At 33.2% G+C, this 23,987-nt stretch overlaps 2 protein-coding genes across 3 annotated transcripts; one reads left to right on the top strand and one right to left on the bottom strand.

The window, feature by feature from the left end:
* Positions 1 to 2,381: 2,381 nt before the first annotated feature.
* Positions 2,382 to 19,591, top strand: LOC130629276 (isocitrate dehydrogenase [NADP] cytoplasmic-like). Its single transcript, XM_057442423.1, has 17 exons — positions 2,382 to 2,597; positions 3,429 to 3,459; positions 3,605 to 3,644; positions 3,751 to 3,857; positions 4,626 to 4,712; positions 5,129 to 5,242; positions 5,619 to 5,665; positions 6,002 to 6,148; positions 6,539 to 6,711; positions 7,357 to 7,472; positions 8,348 to 8,488; positions 8,630 to 8,680; positions 9,089 to 9,200; positions 15,335 to 15,481; positions 15,765 to 15,831; positions 17,861 to 17,996; positions 18,461 to 19,591. The coding sequence occupies exons 1-17, from the start codon at positions 2,397 to 2,399 to the stop codon at positions 18,619 to 18,621; spliced, it is 1,878 nt and encodes a 625-aa protein (XP_057298406.1). The 5' UTR covers positions 2,382 to 2,396; the 3' UTR covers positions 18,622 to 19,591.
* Positions 18,644 to 23,953, bottom strand: LOC130629280 (phosphonopyruvate decarboxylase-like). 2 transcript variants are annotated; one of them, XR_008981931.1, is made up of 10 exons: positions 23,738 to 23,953; positions 22,971 to 23,060; positions 22,309 to 22,584; positions 22,043 to 22,202; positions 21,907 to 21,962; positions 21,366 to 21,472; positions 20,736 to 20,961; positions 20,368 to 20,568; positions 19,796 to 20,104; positions 18,644 to 18,816 (listed from the first exon to the last, which is right to left on the bottom strand). XR_008981931.1 is itself a non-coding variant. In XM_057442427.1 (9 exons), exons 1-9 carry the CDS (start codon positions 23,783 to 23,785, stop codon positions 19,925 to 19,927), a joined length of 1,344 nt encoding a protein of 447 aa, XP_057298410.1. In that variant the 5' UTR covers positions 23,786 to 23,953; the 3' UTR covers positions 19,794 to 19,924. The 2 variants fall into 2 exon arrangements, 1 of the variants encoding a protein (XP_057298410.1); XM_057442427.1 differs by lacking the exon at positions 18,644 to 18,816 and having other exon boundaries at positions 19,794 to 20,104.
* Positions 23,954 to 23,987: the final 34 nt, after the last annotated feature.

Raw genomic sequence — 23,987 nt, 5'->3', positions numbered from 1 at the left:
CACTTTGATGCACGAATACTCATCCCCCAGTTGCTTGCACGTAAAGTTTAGGTCGAGAGTTGCTATTTGTTATAGCACAATATAACGCACTGCCCCGATTTTATATGGTGTCAAGAACCTGCGCGTAAATTAACCCGAACACTCTGCGACATCTCAAATAAATTCGGCAACCATGTGTCCTTTTTTCACATATCCTTCTACTAGTTATCACAGGGTCCTGTCGCTGCGCGTGTCTCTTGGCAGTTGCGAGTCCTGATAATACTGACACTCCCGTCCCAGTTGGTCACGGTAATAACTCAACCTTGTCTTACGGGCATGTTGTATCTTTTCTGACATCGGTTGCCTGTTGTTTCTTTTCTATAACACCGCAGTTATAGAAAAGAGAGGCGCTGAGGACACGAGGTTGGGTAATGACTTAAAAAATTAACTCCTGGGACCTGGGATCTTGGGTCCCACTTTTGCTGTATGCAAAGTGACTCAACAAACGGCAGGCGAATGCCCGGATAATGAACATTGGCCTGATTAAGTACGGCAGCTTGCCCCGGTTAAGAACAGAGCAGAAAATACATAATCAGGGCAACATAATCAGGACAGGCCGGCTTATAAAAAATATTATTTGGCACTTATAAAAGGAACATAATTGGAGCAGGCCAACTTATGTATGACGTTCAAATATTATACGATACTTATAGAACAAATATAATCGGGGCCCACCGCTTTTATATCATTTGTCATCACTTCTGACAACCAAAGAGCCCTGGTAGCAAAGTTGTTGTTGTTCTCAAAAGAAACGCAATTTTGTGGCAAATACTAAATTTTGGGATTCGCAAGTTTAATAACTTTTCACCAAACTTAATTCCCGCAAAAAGAATAATTTAGGTTCCGTGAAATTTAGTTACTTCAAAGTATATTATGCTGAAATGTATTTACTACAAGAGTACTTTATACTAAGAATTACATCGATACTTTTTTCTTTCGCCATTTCTAGTTTTTAGGGGTGTTCTATCTTCCAAAGAATGTTTAATTCACAAAAGTTCGAAGAAATGACAATCACAGCCTGCCTGACCAGCCCTTTTATCAGCGTTCATAATCCGGTCACCACGACATAACCAGTGCAAAAAAAACATAATCGGACCATGCGTACATAATTCGGCTGAACAAGATGTCGTGATGCGCATGTGTTTTCTGTCTTTTTAATCAGTCTCTGGCTTTGGTAACACTCGTCATGTTTCACAAATATTAGCTGGAGCTAATTTTCTAGCTTAGTTTTTTAAAACTATGACTAAAACTGAACTTTTTTGTTGCCTGGGGTCAAACCTTGCAAAAATTACCTCTGTTCTGTTTCAACAGGAAGTGTTCCAGTGCTAGCTGTAAATACTTTTTTACCTGATTTTATTACGTCCCTAGGGTTTATATTAAGGTTTATCTGCAAGACACAACCATTTGAAAATAATGTAGACCATTAAGTTTTGTATATGTGCGCCAACAAACTTGTGCAGTTAGGAAAATCCTCTTTAATTAAAGGTTACCTCCTGTGATTAATCAAGTTGAGCACATATGAAAGTTCTTTAAAAGTTTTTTTTGAAAATTTTTCCCCATTCTCCAGATATTAGACATCATGAGCTAGCTCTAAAACATACTTTCTTTTATTCCGCATAATTAAAGGTAACTAAATATTAAAATTTATGTAAAATGTTCAAAACGTAAAATAAACGTCCAGAAAACATTTTTAACTCAATATGGCTCGTCAAAAATGTTTTTTTTATATGAAATTAAGTTTATTTTAGGCGGGAGGTAACCTGTAAGCTTTATAGCTTAATTTAAAGATCTCCTAAATAAGTTGTGTTATACAATATAATTAGGTGACATACATCTAAATTAGGAGGTAGGAAAAGTTTTTCCCTGATTTAGGAGATCTTAAAATTAAGCTATATATACAGCTTAATAAAGAGGATTTCTTTGACTGTTTAAAGCAGACATCTCAAATATTTGGTGTTAGAATCGCAGGACTGACCCTGTCTTCAGATTGCAATTTTTGACATTCGGAGTCGAAAGAACTAGTGTAACAATAAAAATTCCCCAAAACCAGTACCCACCACATTATCATGCTTTGCTTTTAAATTTTGGCGACAAGTGCCAAGGGTACTGAGAACTAGTAAGTCTGGAATCTAACCAAATTCATGATACAAAAATTTGTTTACTTTACAGAACAGACAACTCAAACATTGCTGGGGTAGCTCACAATGAGGTATAAGTGCAGAACAAGTTTATAACAAAATAATGCAACAAGAACTTTCAGTCGATTTAATTTTTGCTCAACTTTGATCAAATACCCAGCATTTTTACAAGTTGTATTAGAAATGACCTATATTTAAAACCATAGTGTTATATAGAGAATGTGCACAGATTCACCTGACTTTGCTCTTGTTCTTGTTCTGAATAATAAATATGACTGGAAACCTTTTCAGAAATATAAAGAATGCAGAGCCTGTGTACAACATCCCTCCAAGTTTCAAGAATACTTTGAGATTTTTTACGCATACAGAAAGTTTTCATTATTTTTTGCAACCTCTTTGCAGTTGGAAGTCACATGTTCGGTAGAGTATTTTTATCAGAATTTTTTTATATAGAGCTAAAAAAGCTACAATCTTGGACAAAAATATTGAGACAAGGGCAGTTTTTCTAAATATGGGGAAAAGTGTTTTTTACTACTTTTGCACATACGTAGACTAGGTGGACATTGTTTAAAATTTTCCAGTCACATTCTCCAGTAAGACCGCACACTGAAATAGTAATCCATGTTAAGTGGGGCTAACGAAAATGACATAAAGAAATAGCCTCATCATCATCATCATCATAATTCTCGGCTTAACATCTGTTTTCCATGCTAGCATAGGTTGGACGGGGTATATTAATGACCCTCTTCCAGTCTGATCTAGACTGTGTTAAATGTAAACTCAACTTCCTCTGTATCAAGTCTGTCCTTATAACCTCCTGCAAATTCTTTCTCAGTCTGCCTCTGGGCTTTGCTCCAGGAACTATCAAGTCTCTACACTTTCTTACCCAATTATCCCCCTCCATTCTTTCCAAGTACCCCAGCCAATTCAATCTTCTTATCTGGATAATATCTTTAATTCTGTGGATGCTCATCTAAACACTTTCTGTCTCTCAGAATGGCATTACACATCCCCCTAACCTGGAAATAAAAGACACGGTATATCTCTCAATATTTGTGAGGCTAGCCATGTTAAATATGCACATCTATCATCTACACTCTGTAGAGATTTACACTGTTATGTTCTAATCATTAGTTGATCTTGTAGAAAATTTGTACTGACTTGTGTAAACCCCTTTTTTAATGTGTGATGAATGTTTATTTTTAGTGAACTAATTTTCTAACATTTAATAATATATATTCTCCTCTGTAGAGAAAATTAGGGAAAATGTCAAAAATATCAGGTAATATAGCTTTTTATTATTTTTTATATATTTTGCTTGTTGCATGGGTTTTTAGATTAGCGCAGGCATTGGTGAACAAAATATAACGGCAGAACGTCTTGGCAGTAACACACCATCTAAAATTGCTATCTTTTTTTCACTCTAGGTGGAACAGTTGTTGAACTAGATGGAGATGAAATGACCAGGTTTGTTGTTTTGTGTCTGTTCTTGGAGAAGATGTAGGAATTTTGTAATTATTTTTACGTTGCTAACCAGGAGTATATTTTATCAGTATCCCATTTTATATTTTAGAGTGATATGGGACATGATCAAGACCAATCTTATTTTCCCACATGTTGATTTGGACATTAAAAGATACGATCTTGGTATTGAAAGCAGAGATAAGACAGATGATAAAAGTAAACGTTTTTTCTTCTTGTCATTCTAGCATGTGTGATCGCACTCACACAAATCCCCGCACACCTAAAAAAGTATTTGACGTTCTGCTTTTAGGTGTTCATTTCCTCTGTAAAACTAATAATTTTGTAGATACTTCTTTTGTTTTGCACCAAAGAATTTGTTATCCACATAATTCAATATCAGTGCCAATACTGTTTCTTTAAAAATAGTGACAGGCACAAAATTTCTGAGAAAATTTAAAAAAAACATTTTCTACTTTTATTGACTTGCACATTCTTTTTTATAAGAAACTAGTCTGTAAGAAACCTTAGGCTCAGAAAGGTAAATTGCAAGAACTGTTACTAGAACCGATAATATAGCCTTACTAGTATATACCTCACAGTGGATTGTGGTGAAATAAATTGTTAAGCCTTACAAACATAGATGTAGATACAAATGATTTTTAATGCTGATTTTAAGAAGGTAAAAGAAACTTGTTAATGTTTACTCAAACTTTCGAACCTTTATAATCCCAAACTAATTTTCAAATATTTTTTTTTTCCTTAATTAGAAATTTAATATAGTTTGGGATAAAGCCTTTATCGTACTTTATGTTGTATGATTTAAGGGGTTGATAATACACTTTTTTAATTTTGACATTAAGGACAGGGAGTCAGGGGCATAAAGCCTAAACTTTGAGTTAACGTTTAATGTGTGCTTTGAATCTTGTGTCGCCCCTAATAAATGCATATAAATTTCTAATTTTAAACACTAATTTTATTTTATAGTAACAATCGAAGCAGCTGATGCAATTAAGAAGTACAATGTAGGAATCAAGTGTGCAACAATAACACCTGATGAAAAGAGAGTTGAAGGTATTTATATTTTGAAACAGATTGATCACTTCTCCGACATGCAGAAAAACAAATCTCTGTTATAATACCCGTATACGTCTGTCTGTCAGGGAAAATCGTACCGCAAGTAGCGATGAGCACGCAATGCAGTATAAAAAGAACGGAAAAACCTGTGGATTTTTCCACGGTCCAACTACTAGTATATTTTAATTACTGTTGCCTAAAAATGTGAATCTATATTACTGGTGGCAGTCACAACATTTTTTGTTACTCACCTTTATTAACCAAGCAGATTTTTTTTATGTTTTTTGATGTGTTTGTAGCTTTTTTTATTTCTTGTTTGTTGCCAAGATTTCCATTTTAGAATTTATGATTATGTTTTTTTATGCCCAACATAGTTTGTATTTTTCTACAAATGTTTGCTTATGAATGTTTAGAATTTAAATTAAAGAAAATGTGGAAATCTCCCAATGGAACTATTCGTAACATTCTCGGCGGGACTGTTTTTCGTGAAGCAATTATTTGCAAGAACATTCCGAAACTTGTGCCAGGTAATATTTTGGAGAATTCTGTTTGCACTTTTAATAGCAATTTTACCTTACAAATTGAAACGATTTTTTTTAAAACAATTGTGAAAACATTGACCTATAAATGTGTAGGTTGGGTTTTCACTTAATAAAAAATTGTTGAATCAATCAGCCTTACTATTGATCAAAGACAATAATAGAATCCAACCATTTGACTTTGAAACTTAATTGGATATGGGATAATTTCATACAGTGTTTTATGCATAAGAATGTTATAAAACGTATAAAAAATATATCTAACCTTTAAGTGGATGTGTAGCAGTGTCTTGTTGTTGTTTTTTGTATTTTTGATGTAATCACCAGTGTTTCACAGCTGAACATTTTTTTTTTTCATCCTTAGGGTGGACAAAACCAATTGTAATAGGACGTCATGCTCATGCTGATCAGGTCAGTTCACTTATTTTGTTTATATATACTTTAAAGCAATTGTTGGATTTACAAGTACTAGTACTTAGTTTTTTAAGAAGTTTGTTTATTTCAAAATTGTGTTGACTGTTTGCAATTGGTTTGTTTCTTCAAATAGACTAAATGTTTCTTTTTTTCTCTTAAATGCACTCTATAAGCTTCTTTATCTAAGACCACCAATTTTTTCTTTACCTATTATATTGGCTTAGTTTAAATATGCCTGATACGAACTTTCTTTCATCTGTTTTCTACTACTCATGTTTTAGTAGCTATAAATGGCAATTATTGAGTAGTGATCAAACTAAATTTTAATCTTAGTACAAAGCCACTGATTTTGTTGTTCCTGGTGCTGGCAAACTTGAAATGAAATTTACACCCACTGATCCTAATCAAAAACCAATTGAATATGTCATTCATGATTTTAATGCAGCAGGTGTGGCCATGGGAATGTACAATACTGATAAGGTAAGTTTGTCCATATGTTTATTATTGTGATTTTCATAAAACAGGAAAAATTTAAATTTTTAGTACTTTTATATTAGAAGTGTTTTTTCAGAATTGTGAGTTTTACCAATTTATGATCATCGTATCGTCTTTTCTATTTTTTATTATCTTCACAAGAAGACATGTTTTAATTCTCGACTAGTTGTTTGAAAGTGTGACTATTCTGATAAAGCGGCGGTTAATTCTGTGTTGTCAAAAGCCTCTTTTGTTAAAACAAAGACCAGATACATAGATCAGATTCACCACGTATATAAGATTGACTGTGGGGCGCAAGTAAAATTATAAAATTTTCCTTTTGATTACTTGACAGCGATTATATTTGAACTGTAAAGTTTTTCATATTGTTTTCAGTCGATTCGTGATTTCGCCCACAGCTCCTTTACTTGTGCTCTTCGAAAGAATTATCCACTTTATCTCAGCACTAAGAATACCATCTTGAAAAAGTATGATGGCAGATTTAAAGATATATTTCAAGAAATCTATGAAAAAGAATACAAAGCAAAATTTGAAGCTGCTGGAATATGGTATGATTTATTTTGTTGCCTTTACCAACAGAGAAAGAAATATTTATTTCTTTAATACCGACAATTAATTGTAATATCTAACTTGGAGCGTGTGCTTTTTGTTTCTGTTTCTGCTGCTATACCTGTACACCACTCATAATTCAGGTTATTGGCAATTCGTTGTGGTTATTACCAGGTAGAAATGCATTTTTCAGAGCCATCATATCACATCACAAAATTCCCGTAGTTCAAATATTTAAATACTTAATATCTTGAGAACTAAAAAAAGATTTTAGAAAATTTTTGAAAGATGTATTAAGCAGCTTCACGACTTTTAAGACGATCGGCAAGTATTTCGTGACGACAGATAGGCAAAGAGAGAAAATGTCATCGCTGCAGCGAAAATATCGTCTGACAAAAAGTAGAAATGGTTTCTAATTTTCGTCAAGCGGTCGGCGATTTCGTCAAACAATCGTCTATAAATTAATTTTATTTTTCTGCGCTTCTTCATTGTACTTCGCTTCACGAATTTTCCGGCGCTCGTAATAACAATCGTCGTAAAATCGTTTAGTGGAGGTTCCCTTTTAATTTTTTTTTGTATAGGCGTACTTTTTAACAAGAACAACTTGCAAAATTTCATGTCACGTACATATATTTTCTACGTAGGTATGAGCACCGTTTGATTGATGATATGGTTGCTTACGCGTTGAAAGTTGATGGTGGTTTTGTTTGGGCATGTAAAAACTATGATGGTGACGTACAATCGGATTCCATTGCTCAAGGTAAGACATTTTAAATTGTATGAACGCAGGGTGTAATCCAGAAATGTAAAATAAGGGCCGCTAAATCTTAAATAGGAATTTCATCAAGGTGGTCTTGGGTATTATTGAAATCTTATTTCATCGCATCTTGCGTAAAATGGGCTACAAATCCCATATTTTCTAGTGAATATAATTAGCTCCTCTAATAAATTCGGAAATTTATGATAAATTTTATTTAAGAAATGGTTGTTTAACGAAGAACGCTGGATTACACCTTGGAACACTAAACTGCGAGATACTCTTTGGCTTTATTTTTTTCTTTATTTTTTAAGTCTAAAAAGGGGAAAAAAGAATAGAAAAATCACTTTTTTCGATGAAGCCATACTGAAGAAGGAACGCCCAAGATATGCCCACAATGGATAATTTATTGCCTGCAGATTACCCTTGTGAGAAGAAAAAACAATAAAATTTTTTATATATTTTTTGAAAACTGCTGCAAAACAAACTGATTACAAAAGTTTCATTCAAAATTGATTTGTTTTCTGCAATTAATGTATATCTCATAGCACACAACTATAAAAGTACTTTTTTTAAAACATGCAGAAATATCTCAATATATAGTTCCCGTAAGGTGAATATATCTCTAGGAGACGGACAGTCTGATATTTACGGGTAAAGTCAAACACTATTTTCCTTCAAATTACTCTTATTAAATTTTTCAGTATTATTTTCAGTATTCTTCAACAAGTTGAGCCTAAGCTACAGAAACATTTTTGCTCCTTTATTTGCCCTAATTAAATATTTCTGGTAGAATCTCTAACCGCCCTATAAAGTGGAAAATTTTCCATGTGCCCCGGTTTTTTGGTTTTTATCTCCTTCGTATTCGTGTTTTACAGGATATGGTTCACTCGGCATGATGACCAGTGTTTTGTTGTGTCCGGATGGCAAAACAATTGAAGCAGAAGCGGCGCATGGTACAGTCACTAGACATTACCGAATGCATCAACAAGGGAAAGAAACTTCCACAAATTCAGTTGGTTAGTGTATTAGCTACTTTTCCTGCAATATTTCGGACTATACGTTTTAATTTGCCATTATACCAATCATATTCTTTTTTTTGAAGACGTTAGTTTCAACTTTGACCGTATTTTTTTACTTTTTTATTAATTTTTTAATAGCATCAATATTTGCATGGACCCGTGGACTTGCTCACAGAGGAAAGTTAGATGGTATGTGGATATTTTACAGTCGATTTTTCGTCGTCTCTAAAATCTAACAAAAATTTTATATAATCGATTTACCATTGTCTTCAAATCTTACGAAGATCACGAATGCGTTCCAGATATCAAGAAATGACCCTAGTTTATTTGTCAGTCCTATTGCAGGGTTCCCACACCTTCTAAAAATCTTTAAAAAAATAAAATCCTTCTAATTAATCCCAGAATATCCTAAAATTTCCTGATTTTTTGCAAATACTCCTAAAAATATCCTAAATTTTTTAGAGAACAACTATTTATAACACTCTAATTTGTATGATGCATGTTTTTTTGTGGAATACAAGAACATTTATTTTCAATAGCATTTTTCCCTATTCTTGCAGAAATATAATTTAGAACAAAATCACGGTTTTATTCTAGGCAATGAAAGACTTATCCATTTTGCAGAGACGCTAGAAAAAGTTTGTGTCGAGACTATCGAAGCTGGTCATATGACGAAAGATTTAGCAATTTGTGTGAAAGGCCTTGCCAAGTAAGTTAAGATATCTCGTACTGAATGACCGTCTGCTGGTCTAGTTGTATTATACTGGCTGCCACTGCTTTGGGTTGTAGGTTCCTACAATACAAGGAATCGACATAGAAATAGAAATAGCTTTGATTTGGTGATTGCCAGACTTTATGCCATGCTTGCATTTTCTAGTTCAAATGGGGAAGGATGTACCGCAGATTTCTTGATTACAAACTAGACGTTTTTTAGGCTAATATATACTACGTTGAGATTCACAGAACGTTAGTTGCTAGCTAATTAATTAGTAAGTGCGTAAGTAAATAACGGGAAGTTTAATATCCTTGGGACTTCATCCTAACGGCTTGCTCTTCCTCCCCTCCGACTATAACTAAGTTACAATAACCGCTGGAGGTGCGTATAGCATTTCTCTAACTTGCTTATTTGCCACGCAAACCATTAGCGGTCAGTAGATGGAACCAAATGGGATGACAACATTACATTTAAAGTGCGCCTGAGTGGGGACTCTAACCTGAAGCCTTATGGGTTTGTACCGAATGCGCTACTACAACCACCATCTCCGTATTAAGAAAAATCAGGATGTTTAAACGCTATCGGAGAAAATAAGCAACTTAAAATGAAGTAGGGAATATAGGTTTATTTTTTAAGTCTGTTCAGTCCTTTGTAGTGAATACGTGGAAAAGTACGAGTGATTACCAGTGTAGTTATCTTTTAAAGCTACAGAGATGTCGCTCATGAGACCCGAAATAAACTGAATCCGGTTTTAGTGACCAGATCAGTCTAGGATTGTTTACATGGAATTTTTTTCACTTAAAATCGCATTTCAATGATAATATATTGACCAAAGTGGGATTTCAAACTGGTGAGAGAATTTAATGTAAACACTTCCTGTACGCACCCTGCACCCCAAAAATTAAATTTAGTCTGCATTGAAACATCGTGTGAACAGTCGCACTTTTCACTTTCTGTATTAAATTTCAATTCAGTGTAATGTAAATGGCCACTTAGGAAAAACTCAGAAATATTTTGGGTAAATCCTTGGAAAATTAGAAGAAGAAAAATTGTACTACGTTGTAAGGCTCTATATATGTTTTCTACTTTGATTCACGACTTGAGAGCGATTAGAATGTTTTTTGTTTTGTTTTAGCATCCAGCGCAGTGATTACTTGAACACTGAAGAATTTATAAAGAAGGTCGCTGAAAATTTATCGTCCAAATTAAACAATAGCAACTTATAATGAGATAATTTTTTAATCTTAAATTGGTGTTTGATATTTATCGTTTATTATTATAATTAATCGACTTTTTATTTAGGTTATTAGATATTTTTGAATTTTGATTTTCAAATTAGATATTGTCAATTGGTTTTATAGTTTGGTTAAAGTTGACTGTTTTTTATAAGCCTTTCCATATTACGGTGATTTTTACGAATTGACGCGAAGAGCGGGCGTTACCGTAATTACGGTAATTTCCAGAAAAACAGCAGGCAGCAGTATAGTAAGTTTTCTCTCTTTAAATTCATACGTTGAAATCAGACCTCATTTTTAACAGAACAGAAAAAATACGCCGAAACAAACTTATGCGCATGCGCAACCATTTTTTTCTTTTGCCGACTTTATTCCATCTGATGTAAATCCACAAAGATCGGTTTACAAAAGGTCGAAAAGTTATATTTTTTATGCACAATTATTTTTTTTAAATAGGTTTTGATTTTAAGATTAAGTTTTGAACGAATTGTGTCGAATTGTGTAACAATTTTTCAGCCGAATAGATCTGTAAGCACGTCACTTCTTGTATCTTCAATGTCTCAAACTTTAAAGGAGCTGCCTAATAATGTTGTTTAAAATCATAATTTGCTAAAATTACCTGCTGAAATAACCAGGATTATGGTTAATCTTGATATTACATCAACAATATTCGCAATAGTATGGGAACGAAGTAAGAGACAATATGACGCCGTGGCTTAATGGTTATAACTCTCGCAGCGATTCAACATAGGCGAGGGAATGTTAACATACCCCCGACTTAATCCCATGGCACACTGTGTGGGTTGTTAGATGTGACAGGGAGCTGTGTGGCAGAGTGCAGATCCTAGTTGGGTCTTCGTAGCTTAAAATAAGTTTTAAATTCTCTACGGTTCCTTCATTTAAGCCATGGGAAATATGAACATGGTATACCCCCTTGATATATTTGAGGCTAGCCATGTAAAATATGTGTATCTGTCTCCCAAAGTCCCGTGTTGGCAAAGACGTAACGACTCGATTAAGAAGCCAGATACTTCAGCTATCTGTTTCAAGGTTGACTCACTGCCAGATATAAAAAAACTCAGGAGATCGTCAAGAATTTAAAAATGAACCGATATGCTAAGCACTCCGACCTCAACAACTGAAAAAAAACCGGAAGTGTGAAGACGACGGAAATAGCTTCTGCCGACTAAATAGACTCAGTCATTCAAAAGTGTAGTAAGCGAGACATGCCGAGTAAGAGCCACGTAAAGTAACCCAGAGACGCCAAGTCAAGTTGCCAGGTTGATTTGTTGTTGTGTACAGCTGTTTGCAATGCTAGCCTTCGTTTATTCCAACAAGAGTTTCAAAGGCAGCTAAATCAATTTATTTTTATTAGTTGCTATATATTTATATGCTATGCTTTTTTTTAAATTATTGTCTACCGTTTGAAATTCGTCTGGGTTTTTCTGTTTAGCTAGCCAGCTAGTTTGGCCATTTGGGTGGGTGGGCAGCTTCTGTGGTGACTTATGAAAGCTTTTTGTGGCAAAGTAATTAATGTAGAAAAGGGTGCGGGGCAGGGTACAGGGCCCCTTAGGCTCCACAAAAACAACTTGAGTTCAAAAAGTCCTGGACATCCTATTTGCTTTTTGACATTCAGCTCCCTTTTTGGCAGATGTTCTGCGGACTTGTCTATTGTCCAAGGAGATCACAATTGATCTTGTGGATTCAAATGAACAACTGCCTGGTAACTCTTTTTTTGAGTTGTTAAGTCTTATCAAAACTTCTGCGTGTATCTTATTTGTAAGTTTGCTGAAAATGACCACTGGAAAGTTAAGGATAATTTCCTTACTAGGCTGGAAACTTACATATTTTCTTGACCTCTGATAAATTTGGATACAAAAATAAGCATCTTTCAGATCTATTTTGTACATTTTTCCCCTTTCTGTATAATTTCCTAAATCAGATAAAGCCTCTTCATCCTGAAGTGCTGGTAAGGTTCAAAATTAATCACAGGTCTGTAAAGATAACATTGAGAAAACATCTACTAAGAATACATTAGAAGTTCCCCTTCCATATGACATAGCTCCATTCACCAGCATGCTCTTCACGGTCATAAGAGTAACTTCCTTTTGTTTCACTTGGAAGTTCTGAGGAATTTTTTGTTGTTTTGGTTGTTCCATAAAAGGAGTCCTGAAACATACCCCAAAATTTCCCAGTCCTTTGTTGGAATTTCCCAGTTGTTTTCAAAAATCTTCAGCCTTCCTGCCAAGGAATAATTACAGTATAGTATTTTTCACACCCGATATTTTATTTTGTGGAAAAACATACCGCACTGAGGGGCAATCATGTTGCAGATTTCCTTAATGGAATTATTTCTGGAAATTTCGGAATTACTGCTCTTAATGGAGTAAAACTGGTGAAGGCTTCCCTCAAATTTAGTTTTCTCACTGTCAAGTCTTGAAAAACTTGTTTGCTTGAAGTTACGTTGCTAATGTTGGTTGTTATGGTGTGGTGATTGTTTGAAAGGCACCCATTGCTTCTCCCCTCAAAATGGAAACCTGTCCATTTGAGTTTGCAAAGTTGTTATTCTTACTTCAAATTGTAATTGTTTTTTTTTTTTAAAAAGTTATTTACAACATAAATAATAGTTTTGACCTTATAAACAGAACTTAGCCAATGATTTTTCTTATTGTGCCAATATCCAAATGTCAACAAATGTCATTCAACAAAAGTACTGAGACGACAAATCCCTGCAACATCCAACTACCCACACAGTGTGCCATCTCCCCGATATTTCTCGCATGGCTTGGGTTAATCGAGGCTATGGTAACATTCACCCGCCTATATTAAATCATTGCCAAGGGGAATCATGCAAAGTGCGAAAGTTATAACCACTAAGTTATTGCGCTGTTAAGCTACGGTGCCAACCAAGCAATATATAAAATTCATACAAATTCAATCCGACATAGGTCATATAATCTAGTGAAGAAACAGATTAAAATACACTCCTCAATATGCAATGTTTAATAGTTGATTGAAGCATTGCTTTGATGAAAGAAAGTGTTTGCGGGAAGAAGTTTTGTGGTTCAGCTTTACTGAATATGTTTTCAAAAATCTAAATAAGTTTCCTAAAGTAGCCCGTTTCCATTTTTTTGTTCACCATGGTCTTTAAAAGTTAGTGTTGTTGGATTTGCATGTTTACAATTAACAAAGCTTGTTATTTCTCTTACAAGTAGTCTATTTCATTGAAGATCCACATCAAAAATATGACCTATAAATGATATAGTGACAGAAAAAATAAAATTTAAATAAATTCTAGCTGACATCGTAGATAAAGAATTTAGGATATGATCCAAGCCCCAATGGAAAAGCCTTTTTTTCTCCACAAAAATTAACTAAGGAACATGCACCAGGTGGCTACACAATTTTTCTAAGCTATTGCAGAAAGCTGAATTGTTTTAAAACAAGACCACATATTAAAAAAATATATATGTTATCTTTACAACTATAAATTTCTTAGTCAACTTATTGGATGCTTAATAACATACAAAAAAACATAAAAATAAATTCATTACTCAAATAATCAGGAACATATTGGTGAGGGGATAGCACCTGAAATTTGGACCCAGCTGAATTTTGTGGTCTAAAAATACGACTAAATGTACATTTTGTGTGTAATATTCTTAGCACAGAATCCAGACTATAAAAGGAATGTTCTGCATAAAAATATTTTGTTGATTGTTATTGTGTGATCAGAATTAATAATTTTTCTCGTAAAATCTTAATCAGGCTAAAACGCATGCAAAATTATTTTTTGTGTTAATTCCATCAAATTGGTCTAAACACACCCGATAACAAGTTTCAAGTAAATATCTTCCTTTTTAAAACAAGTTATTGCATTATGGACACCTTAATATGCACATTTGCACCACCCCTAAATCTGCCTTTGATATAAAGAATTTTCCAAAGGACTGTTTTTACCCATTGTAAAAAAACGTTTTAAACTGTGGCCTAAAATAATTTAGAGACTCTGCTAACGTAAAACCCCCACTACTCCGAAACTCAAACTCATTGTGAGAGTTTTAGAAGCATTACCCTATTTCCCCTTTATAGCTATTGTGTAAAAATGTGTTCTATAAGAGAATCATTGGCTACAGATTTTTCTTGATTAAAGAAATGTTGAACTTTTTTTCATACCAAGTGTTTCAACCATTACTTTTAAGAGTTATGTTTTGATTTTTTTTAATGATAACCAAATTTTATAATAATATTTTCAGATTCGTAGACTTTTTTACAAAGAGGAAACCACCAGTCTTGTCCTTACCGAGATGTGTCAAATGAAATACAAGTGAGAAGTCATCCCCCAAAAAAATATACAGAATTCTTCTTATATTTGGATGAGAGAAATGTACATTCCTGCAGATTGTGTGAATTATCTTATATAATAATACAGAGAGTGTGTCTGTATGTCTGTACCAGGCAATTAAAAAACCTTTAAACCACAATATTTCCGTAACCGTTTGTCAAAAGTACATGATCGTATACTTTTTCTTGATCAGCGTTTCAAGATCTATAAGATGAAGGCAACGGGTATACAGATTTCAAAAGAAAATTTCTTTGTACTTTTATTAGGGACTTTTGCTGACGTCAGCAAAATTTTTAAACCATTATATCTTATTAGCCATTCATCAGAACCACGTGATTACATAGATTTTCATGATCAGCGCTTTAAGCTCTACACAATTGAGGCAACGTAAAAACAAGGTTCTAATTTTTTTGGCAGATGGATTGCTGACGTCATCAAAATTCAAATGACGCTTCCTCTTTTTTTTTATCTTGCCTCAGTGGATTTTTCCACGGACTTTATCGACTTTGGTTACACATGTTTAGTGTGTATATACTTTTACGTTTTAGCTGCATAAAACAGAAAATGAACTTCAAAAATATTCTTTCTCTCTCCTTACTTCTCTCTATTTTACAAATGTTTGCAAAGTTCGTATCAAGTGATGAAGCTGCTGGTGAAAAAAAAGAAGACCCTCTAAAATTTGCAAAGGATACTGGGTAGGTAAAGCCATTTTGTATTATATTCACAACTTCAATGGTCCTAATTTATATTTTTTGTTTTATTATATAGTCTCTATTGAGTTCTTTAGCATTTATAATAATAAAGACGACTGTATTTTCCTGGAATTTGCTAAATTAATTTTCATTGGTTTTAAATATTTTTGTAGAAGCAACAATAATCTTTCATATAAAATTAGTTTAGTGGTACAGACAGAATGGTCTGAAAACTTAATCAGTGTTTCTATCAAACTAACATTGTAGCCATATTTTATTTGTTCAGCCATATTAAAGAGCATCTGATGGAAACTTATGGATTCAACACAGAGCAAGCAGAAAAATATTTAAAAGTGAGTTACTTTTAGTCATAAAAATTAAGTTTTTAAAATTGACCTCAGTGAGTAAATTTTATTAGGCAAATAACGATCTGTTTTACATTTGATGTGAGTTTAAAAATTTTAAAAATGCATGTTCACCATCATAGAGCTATTCCCTATCCATTTTCGATCCGCGAAATATCCATACCAAAATACAGAATAACATGAAAACGAGATTACTTATAAACACATTTTTGTAGTGCGTATATGGTTTGTTTACTTGCATTATATAAAATTAATTTCTCATTCAATTATAAAAGAGTAATAATATGGGATAATAGCATATATCTGCCAGACACTGGGTCGTTGTAATGGTTTGTTTATTATTATTGGTGTTAAATGAGCTAAGACCTGGTTTTAAATATGATGGTATGAGTAGCCAGCCGGCTGGTTTATTCTTTTTCAAATGTAAAATGTTAACTTTTTATGAAAATTGGCGATGTTCCTGGCCTATGTCCTGTGTCTCCAGTTACTGACTGTACACCCAAGTGAGACAAAAAGGGTGGTTTTAACAGTATTTCAAAACTCACATTTTACACATTTGTAATTTCAGAATTGGGATACTAATTGACTTTTCTTATCAAGGTGGGCAAAAACTATCTTTTTAGAAATTTACAGTGTTCCATGGAATGTTCTTGCGTTGTGTTTTTTTAAAAAAAAGTTAATCCAAATTATATAATTTCTAAATTATAACAAAAAATAAGGTTGGCAACTTATTCAGAAATTTTGTATTAGGAGAGTTATTATTTTAAGCATTTTGGGGAAATGAAATTTTACAGTCAAAACAAATGTTTCTTTTGAAGACTTTCTTCAAAAAGCATGTTCGCTTCCCCCCATTCCATTTACAATTGTTCCTTAAAAAAAAGAACACGAAATGGTTACCAAAAAAACCAAATAAATTCTCAAAAAGATATTCTGTAAATAAACCTTGTGATCTAATACTAAGCCGTTATATCTATTCAAAATGGCTGCACAAAATACATATGAACGTAGTTTTTAGGAACTTTGAGTTAAAGTATGTTCATAACTTAAATTCAAATGTTCTTTAAGATAAAGTTTGTGTAAAAGACAAGTTATTTCTTTTCATTTTCCTTTTTTACTGAATACGGAATAAAAACCTCAAAAAATAAGGTGCTATTTCTATATATAGAGATTTATGTTAATCTAAGTATAGGCTCTTTTAATTCATATTACTTACAAACTGTAAGTATTAAGGTTAACCATCACATTGCTTGATATAAATGTATGGTTATTGATAGTCAATAAAAGAGAGAGTGACAGAGGGTGTTTACACAATTTCAACACCCAATAATCTAAAAAGATTAATTTAAATATCATTGCACGCGAAGAAATGTTGAATATGCTTTGTTGATTATTCATGCAACTAAGCTATAGCTACAACCCGGCATTACGCACTTAAAATCTGCAATATATAAACTTTTTTGTCACACTACCAACCGTCAGTTAAAAGCTTAATTTATTGATAAATTCTTCAAACTTGCACATAAATAACTAGCATCTTGAATTTGCTGATAACTAATCTCGTTTTTATGTTTCTGCATTTTTGCATGCGTATTTCGCGGAACTAAATTGATATGGAACAGATCTATTTATTTTTGTTTGCGTTATTCAACTTTTCCTAATTCACGTCTCATTTTTAACATTTCTTTAGATTAAAGAATCACAATTTTCTTCCTAAGTTGGTAGTCGAGTCCCAAAGTTTGCATTTATTGCGAGCTTAAATTTTGCTTCGTTAACCGTTATGAATAAAAAAAATCAACCAATTTTGCCAAAGAATATTCCGTTGTGACTGTAAATAAACTTTGAGTTCGAATTTAAATTTTGAAGTTAATAGCTGAGCCGTTTATCTATTCAAAATGGTCGCGTGCAGCTTTACTTCGACAAATAGAATTAGTACTAGTACTACTTGACCATAGTAATACTTAGAAAACATAAAATATTTCAGTGGATTTCCTACAAGCGATCCGTTTATTTCACATAGGAATACGATGCACAGACGCAATTTTTTGTAATGCATGACTATGACAACAACACCAAATTAGATGGATTAGAATTATTGAAATCAATGACACATTTTCACGATGAGCATGATGAAGGTCATGCAGAGAAGAAAGAAGGTAAAGTTGACTTCGTCACAAAGTTTATTATTTTTTTAACAGCGGATTGACCCAGAGTTAGAAAATTGGTCCCATTTTTGGCGTAGATAGTCCCCAGTTACCCACGAAGGAGATGACGTCAGTTATTTTATTTGGCAATTACAAATAAGACAAGGTTTGAAGGATGAGTTTTACTTTACATTTGACCTTGATACCTTGTTCGTAACAATGTTCTTGAGAAAGAAAATCATTCCTGTTTTATTTCTTAAATATGTTTAAAATACAAAATTGTTTGTAATAGAAAATGTATTTCGTTAGCAAACATTGGTTTTGTATTCTCCGAAGTTGCAAAAATATTATTTGATTTTTGATTTTGAAATATTTTTATGTAGCGAATTATCGGGCTTATAATCTCTTCAACTACATTATCTCTTCTTACTGGCTGTATGATATTTAGAATTTTTGTAGTTTTTCATTTTTTTTAGATCCGCAAGACAACACAGACACGTTAGTCGAGTTTGTCGACATGATTTTAAAAGACCAAGATTACAACAAAGATGGATACATTGATTATCCAGAATATATTAGTTACTACACCAAATTCGAAAATGAAGATGGGAAAGCAGAAAGAAGTAAAACTGAGTAGACCAAAATAATATTCCAGTAAATTTGCCGTTTTAAATTATTGAATTATCGTGTGACAATACATCGATACTACACGATACGATAAGCTAAGCTAGGGATTATTTTTTTCGCTACGATTTTGAGATGGATCGTAGGGTATCAGTATTACTGTGTTCTGTAACTTCGCGTTTTCTTTTTGTCTTTAAACTTTTTTCACCTAAAGAAAATTATATATTTAAGGAATTATAGTCTTGAAAGTTTCAAATACGTTGTATTAAAAGAACGAGCTGGTAATGAACGCGAAATAAAAGAATGTGAATGTTTGTATTGCCATAGAGAACGCCAGACTAACTTGCAAGAAAATCATTTTCTTCCATAATCTTATCTTCTAAAATATAAGTTGAAGTCGACAATTTTAATAAGATTTTTTTTCTATGTATTGTTTGAATTAGTATAAAGTCAAACGTCTAGAATATATAAAAAAAACAAATATACATTTTTTTTCCACCGAAAATATTTTTACCAACAATTGTGTATCCCTCGCTGATTCAATATTAATTTCCTGAAAAGCTTAGGGCTCCTTAACTTCTTTTTTTTCTAATCAAACATCATTCTCCCTATTAATATTAGCAGGACTGTAAATTCTTGTTCTTTAATTGGGGATCTCTTTGTGGTGAAACAGTCCTCAACAAAGTAAGTAATCGATTCTGGTGCATAACTTTGTCGATGCACAAATTTGAACAATTGTAAAAAAAATTTCGCAAAAGTAAATTTTTGCAAATTTTCGCGGTCGGTTTGTAATTTTTTTTTGCGGCAATTTAGTTTTCGCTGAAATTAGTTTCCCTACGTTACAATAAAAACTAAGCATTTAAATTTCCATATGCGTATTCTATTTTGATACAAAAAATGTAACTGCATATATGGCATGGATATGTTTGATAAATATTTTTATTACGTGAAGACGCTATTAAAGAAGAAAGCAATAACGAAGAGCATGAAGTTATCGCCTTGATAGAATACAAGATAAAACGACGCAATTAAATAAACTATAATTCCAATAATAATATAGCAAAATTTATATTGTTTTAATTTTTTATGATTCTTAATTATATTCAATTTTCAAAATAAGGCTTCGACCTTGAAAAATGCCACTATAAACAAACATACGTCGACATCAACTTAAACAAGAAGATTACCTGTGTTGTAATTGTAACAAAAGTTCAAGGTATCGTAACCTTTAAATCAAAAACAATTTCTTATTTATTTTAATCACACGTCCCATTTCATTTTAACTTTGCTTCCCGGCTACCGTGACAGCGGTCCATCTATTCGATGGCTAAAAAATGCATGAAGTCTGCTTTGTTCTGCAACGGTGATCTTGTTGGTCGTCCCAAATCTTTACGGCTACCTCTTCGAACTTTTATTTCCAGTAGAACTGGCCCTTGCATTGTTCTCATAGCTGAAACACTTTCTTCAATCTCTTCAGGAGTACTTGCAGAAAGAGCCTACAAAACGAACACGTACAGTTTATTTTGTCGTCAATACATTTGACTTTCGGTAATTTTGCCGTCGTTCAAATACAAACAGCAGAAAAAAGCAAAAGTCGTTTAAAGTCGGCGACAAAATTGTCGAAAATGTCTGTTCTCCTGAAACATTCGGAATAAATGAAAAAGTGGGCAGATGAGAAATTATACACTCATTTACAGTATTGAGATGATAGATCATTTTTATTTGGTCAGGGATTGATCACGGTGTTCACAAACGTTACCTGTTTATATCCTAGACTGAGGGCGACATTACATATATTGAAAGTATTAACATCTCTTGCATCCGTCGGCTGCCCACCCACCGAATCATGCGCGCCATTATTTATAACAATGTGTTTGTAATTCACCAAACCAGACGCACCGATCGTGGAGAGATTTCCCAAATGCATAATGGCTGCTCCGTCACCATCCAAACAAAAAACCTGAAAAACCGTACATAAAAATTTGCTTGTTAACACCAGCCTTTTTATAATCCAAAACAAATCAAAATTTTAAAGAAATATAAGGATCTTCTTGGTTCTATGTTTTATACACTTTCTGATTCTTAGATCTAGCATCTGCTCTTAACCATTAAGAAATACAATGTCACCTCTCTTCTCGTCTTCTGCATAGCTACGCCAAGAGCAATAGCTGAAGCATGTCCCATACTACCAACTGTTAAGAAATCTTTCTCGTGACCTTGTCCATTCCCTTCGCGTAACTCGAATAATTCTCGACTTAACATGCCCGTTGTACCGACTACAACATCTCGGTCGTGTAACTGTTTCACGACGTGCTGGATCGCACCTTCTCTATTCAAGGGTAAGTCACTGAAACTAATAGAGACAACACGTATCGATAAAACACGTATCGATAAAACTGAAGGAGACAACGGAACTGTGATAATACATATAAATCAAGATATTTCTAAAATCTCAAAAACGCCTTTTTCCAAATCAATAAAAAAACCAAAAAAAAGAAAGAAATCGTGAACGAGCTAAAAAACGATAAAAAATTATCGTAATTGTGTTTCAAGTTATTAGTCGATATTTGCCCGGAAAGGGGGGAAATTCGCGCTTTTTGCTATAAACTGCGAAATTGAATTCTGTGAAGAAAAAATTTTTTTTTTCTTCTCCATAGACCCCAGAATATCTTGTTGCAGTAATAAAATTGCTAATTGGGGCTGAACGGTCCATTTTCAAAACATTTAATTTCAAAACAAACAAGAATTAGCACTTACCTTGTTTGGGTTTGTTCAAACTTATACGGTAGAAAAGTTTGTCTTTTCACAAGTAAACAGTACGGCCCTTTCGACACTTCCATGTGTTTTCGCGCAGTGTACAATGCCTAAGTTGCGATATGTAATCTGTTACAGCTCAATTTGAATGTTCAGCCGGAAATATGGCTTAACTAGTGTAAATAACAAGCTGAATAATTTTTTTAGTATTTCCTTATTATTCACGCTCAAGATATAAATCTGTCGTGAATGATAAACTCTTGGCTAACGAAACATCGTTTACGCTATGCAAAGGGCGTTACCCTCAAATTTCGTTGCATGTTTAACCCACACTCTTGTACCAGAAAAAAAATCCCATGTTTGTAAACAAATGCTAAAAAGCAGATAGCTGGATAAAGAGCTAGATTTACACTAGTATGCGAAATTGCAGCATTTCTGATAGGAGTTTTCTAACATAATACGTGTGTACAACAAGCAAAAAACAAAAAAAATATTTTTTTTGTCTAAAACCACAGAAAACCAAAAAAATCTCCATATCTAGTACCTGTTCAGCTCCCTCAATAAAATCAGGAAGAACTTGAAAAGGGATCCCACAAGCAGCTAAAAAACAAAACAGAAAATATCACATCAAACCTTTAAGCAAAGAGATATATTTATAAAATAACACTATTACTGCAAACCTAAGAGTCCAGGAGTAGCTTTTCCTTGTGTTACATGCTGTGGTTCATCCCGTTTGCCTGGTTCACCTCGCCAACCCAAAAGTATTAACATAGGAATACTATAAACACTTGTAGATGCTAAAGACATCACAGGATTGACAATGTTGCCAAGACCAGAATTCTAAACAAGCAGCAAAAATAAAATGTTCAAAATGTTCTTTAATTTTCCACAAGGCAGAATTTCCAAGAAAATATCTATATATGACAATAAATGAAAAAATCCCTACCTGTAAATACACCATTCCAGTTTTTCCTGACGACAAATGGTAGCCTGCAGCAAGTGCAACTGCCGATCCTTCATTTGCTGTAATGACATGACTATGACTTGGCTCAGTGGCAGTCACATAAGCACAGTAATCCTTGAGCAAAGAGTCTGGAACACCACAAAAAAAATCAATTCCTTGCTTACGCACTGCACTATGAAATTCTGAAGGATCAAGGAAATCTCTCACTAACTCAGTAAAGCTACCAGCGTCTTCATTTCTTAATTTTTGTTTCTGAAGCTATAAGAACAAACAATATAAAATATATATTTTTAATAGGGATCAAATTAATATAAGAGAAGAGTAATCTGCAAACTCAAAACTGCTTAACATAATTAACTACTCTGTAGGGGGTGCAAAATATATCTGTACACAGTTATTTTGAACAGATGGATTATTATTATAGAATCACTAAAAATCATGCAAAAGGGATGTTTTCCCAATGCAGTACTTGTTTACAAAAACATTGACAAAAATCTGTGTTTTTCTAGCTTAACAAGTTCCCAAAGGGTGCTGCACTAGAAACAGATTTTTTTTTCTTTTAAAATGAATGCATCTTTTTATAGGTGACACAAGTGTGTGTGCCTTATTGACACAAATAATCTTAATAACAAAGAAAACAATACCTGGTCCTGGCCTTCTTGAGTTTCTAAATTTTGCTGATAATATGTTGCTGTTGATGAAAGATTACGGTACAGAATGCGAAATGTGTTACCCTAAAAATCGAAAAATATATGGAAATATATTAATAAAATTCTTTGTGTTAGCCTGAAAGTTGTAAGAGCATTGTAAATGGTTTGATCTCCAGCATGTATGGGACTGAGTTTAGTTGGTGTTCCACACCCTTAAAGAAAATATTCAGATTAGGGGTTAAATTTCTCCTAATATGGGAATGTTTCTAGTATTACAGGCAATCAGTTTTTATCAGTTTTCTGAAAGCATTTTTTGCATATATTAACAAGAAAAACTTTTCTTCATGTCAAACTCAACAAACAAATAAAAAGTTTCACAGACAACTTTAAAGCTCTTGCATATGAAATTAACTAGTTTTTTTGCCTAAATTTTAAAACAAAAAAATCACAGTGCAAGGGAACTCGCATTTATGTTTCCTGGTACCAATTGTCAATGTTACCCTGCATCTTTGACTAATATTAAAGGAAAAGTGCAGAGTTCTTAGGTGAAAAAAGATATATGTACATATCTAAGCATCTAAAAACATAAACTTCATAAACTTCTTGACATAAAGAAAAGGATATCATTATACAGTGTAGCTATGAATATTTATATTTGACATATCTACACACATAATGCATATTCTGACGTGCTAGCTAAATAATCTTTTAAAAAGCACGTGGTAGCTTTATTAACGAGCCAGGAAGTTACAGTGACGTACCTGGTTCTTTATAATACTTCCAAAAGAAGATTTTATAGTTGCAGCCATTATTTAAAAGGCTAAAAGATGGAAATAAGACGTAGCCAAGGAAAGCTACCTTTCACTGCACTGAGCCAAGCCAGCCAGACTGCAAAAGAGTGTTTGTTTTTATTCAGCACATTGTCTGCGCACCTTGTTTTTGTAGTCCAAACTAGCTATAACACAAAAATATTTAGAAATGATATTTTAGTTTTTTATTAACCCGAACACA

Source organism: Hydractinia symbiolongicarpus, chromosome 15, assembly GCF_029227915.1.
Source record: "Hydractinia symbiolongicarpus strain clone_291-10 chromosome 15, HSymV2.1, whole genome shotgun sequence".
NCBI lineage: Eukaryota > Metazoa > Cnidaria > Hydrozoa > Anthoathecata > Hydractiniidae > Hydractinia > Hydractinia symbiolongicarpus.
Note: the sequence above shows the minus strand (reverse complement) of the source record. Positions and strands in the feature narration are given on the sequence as shown.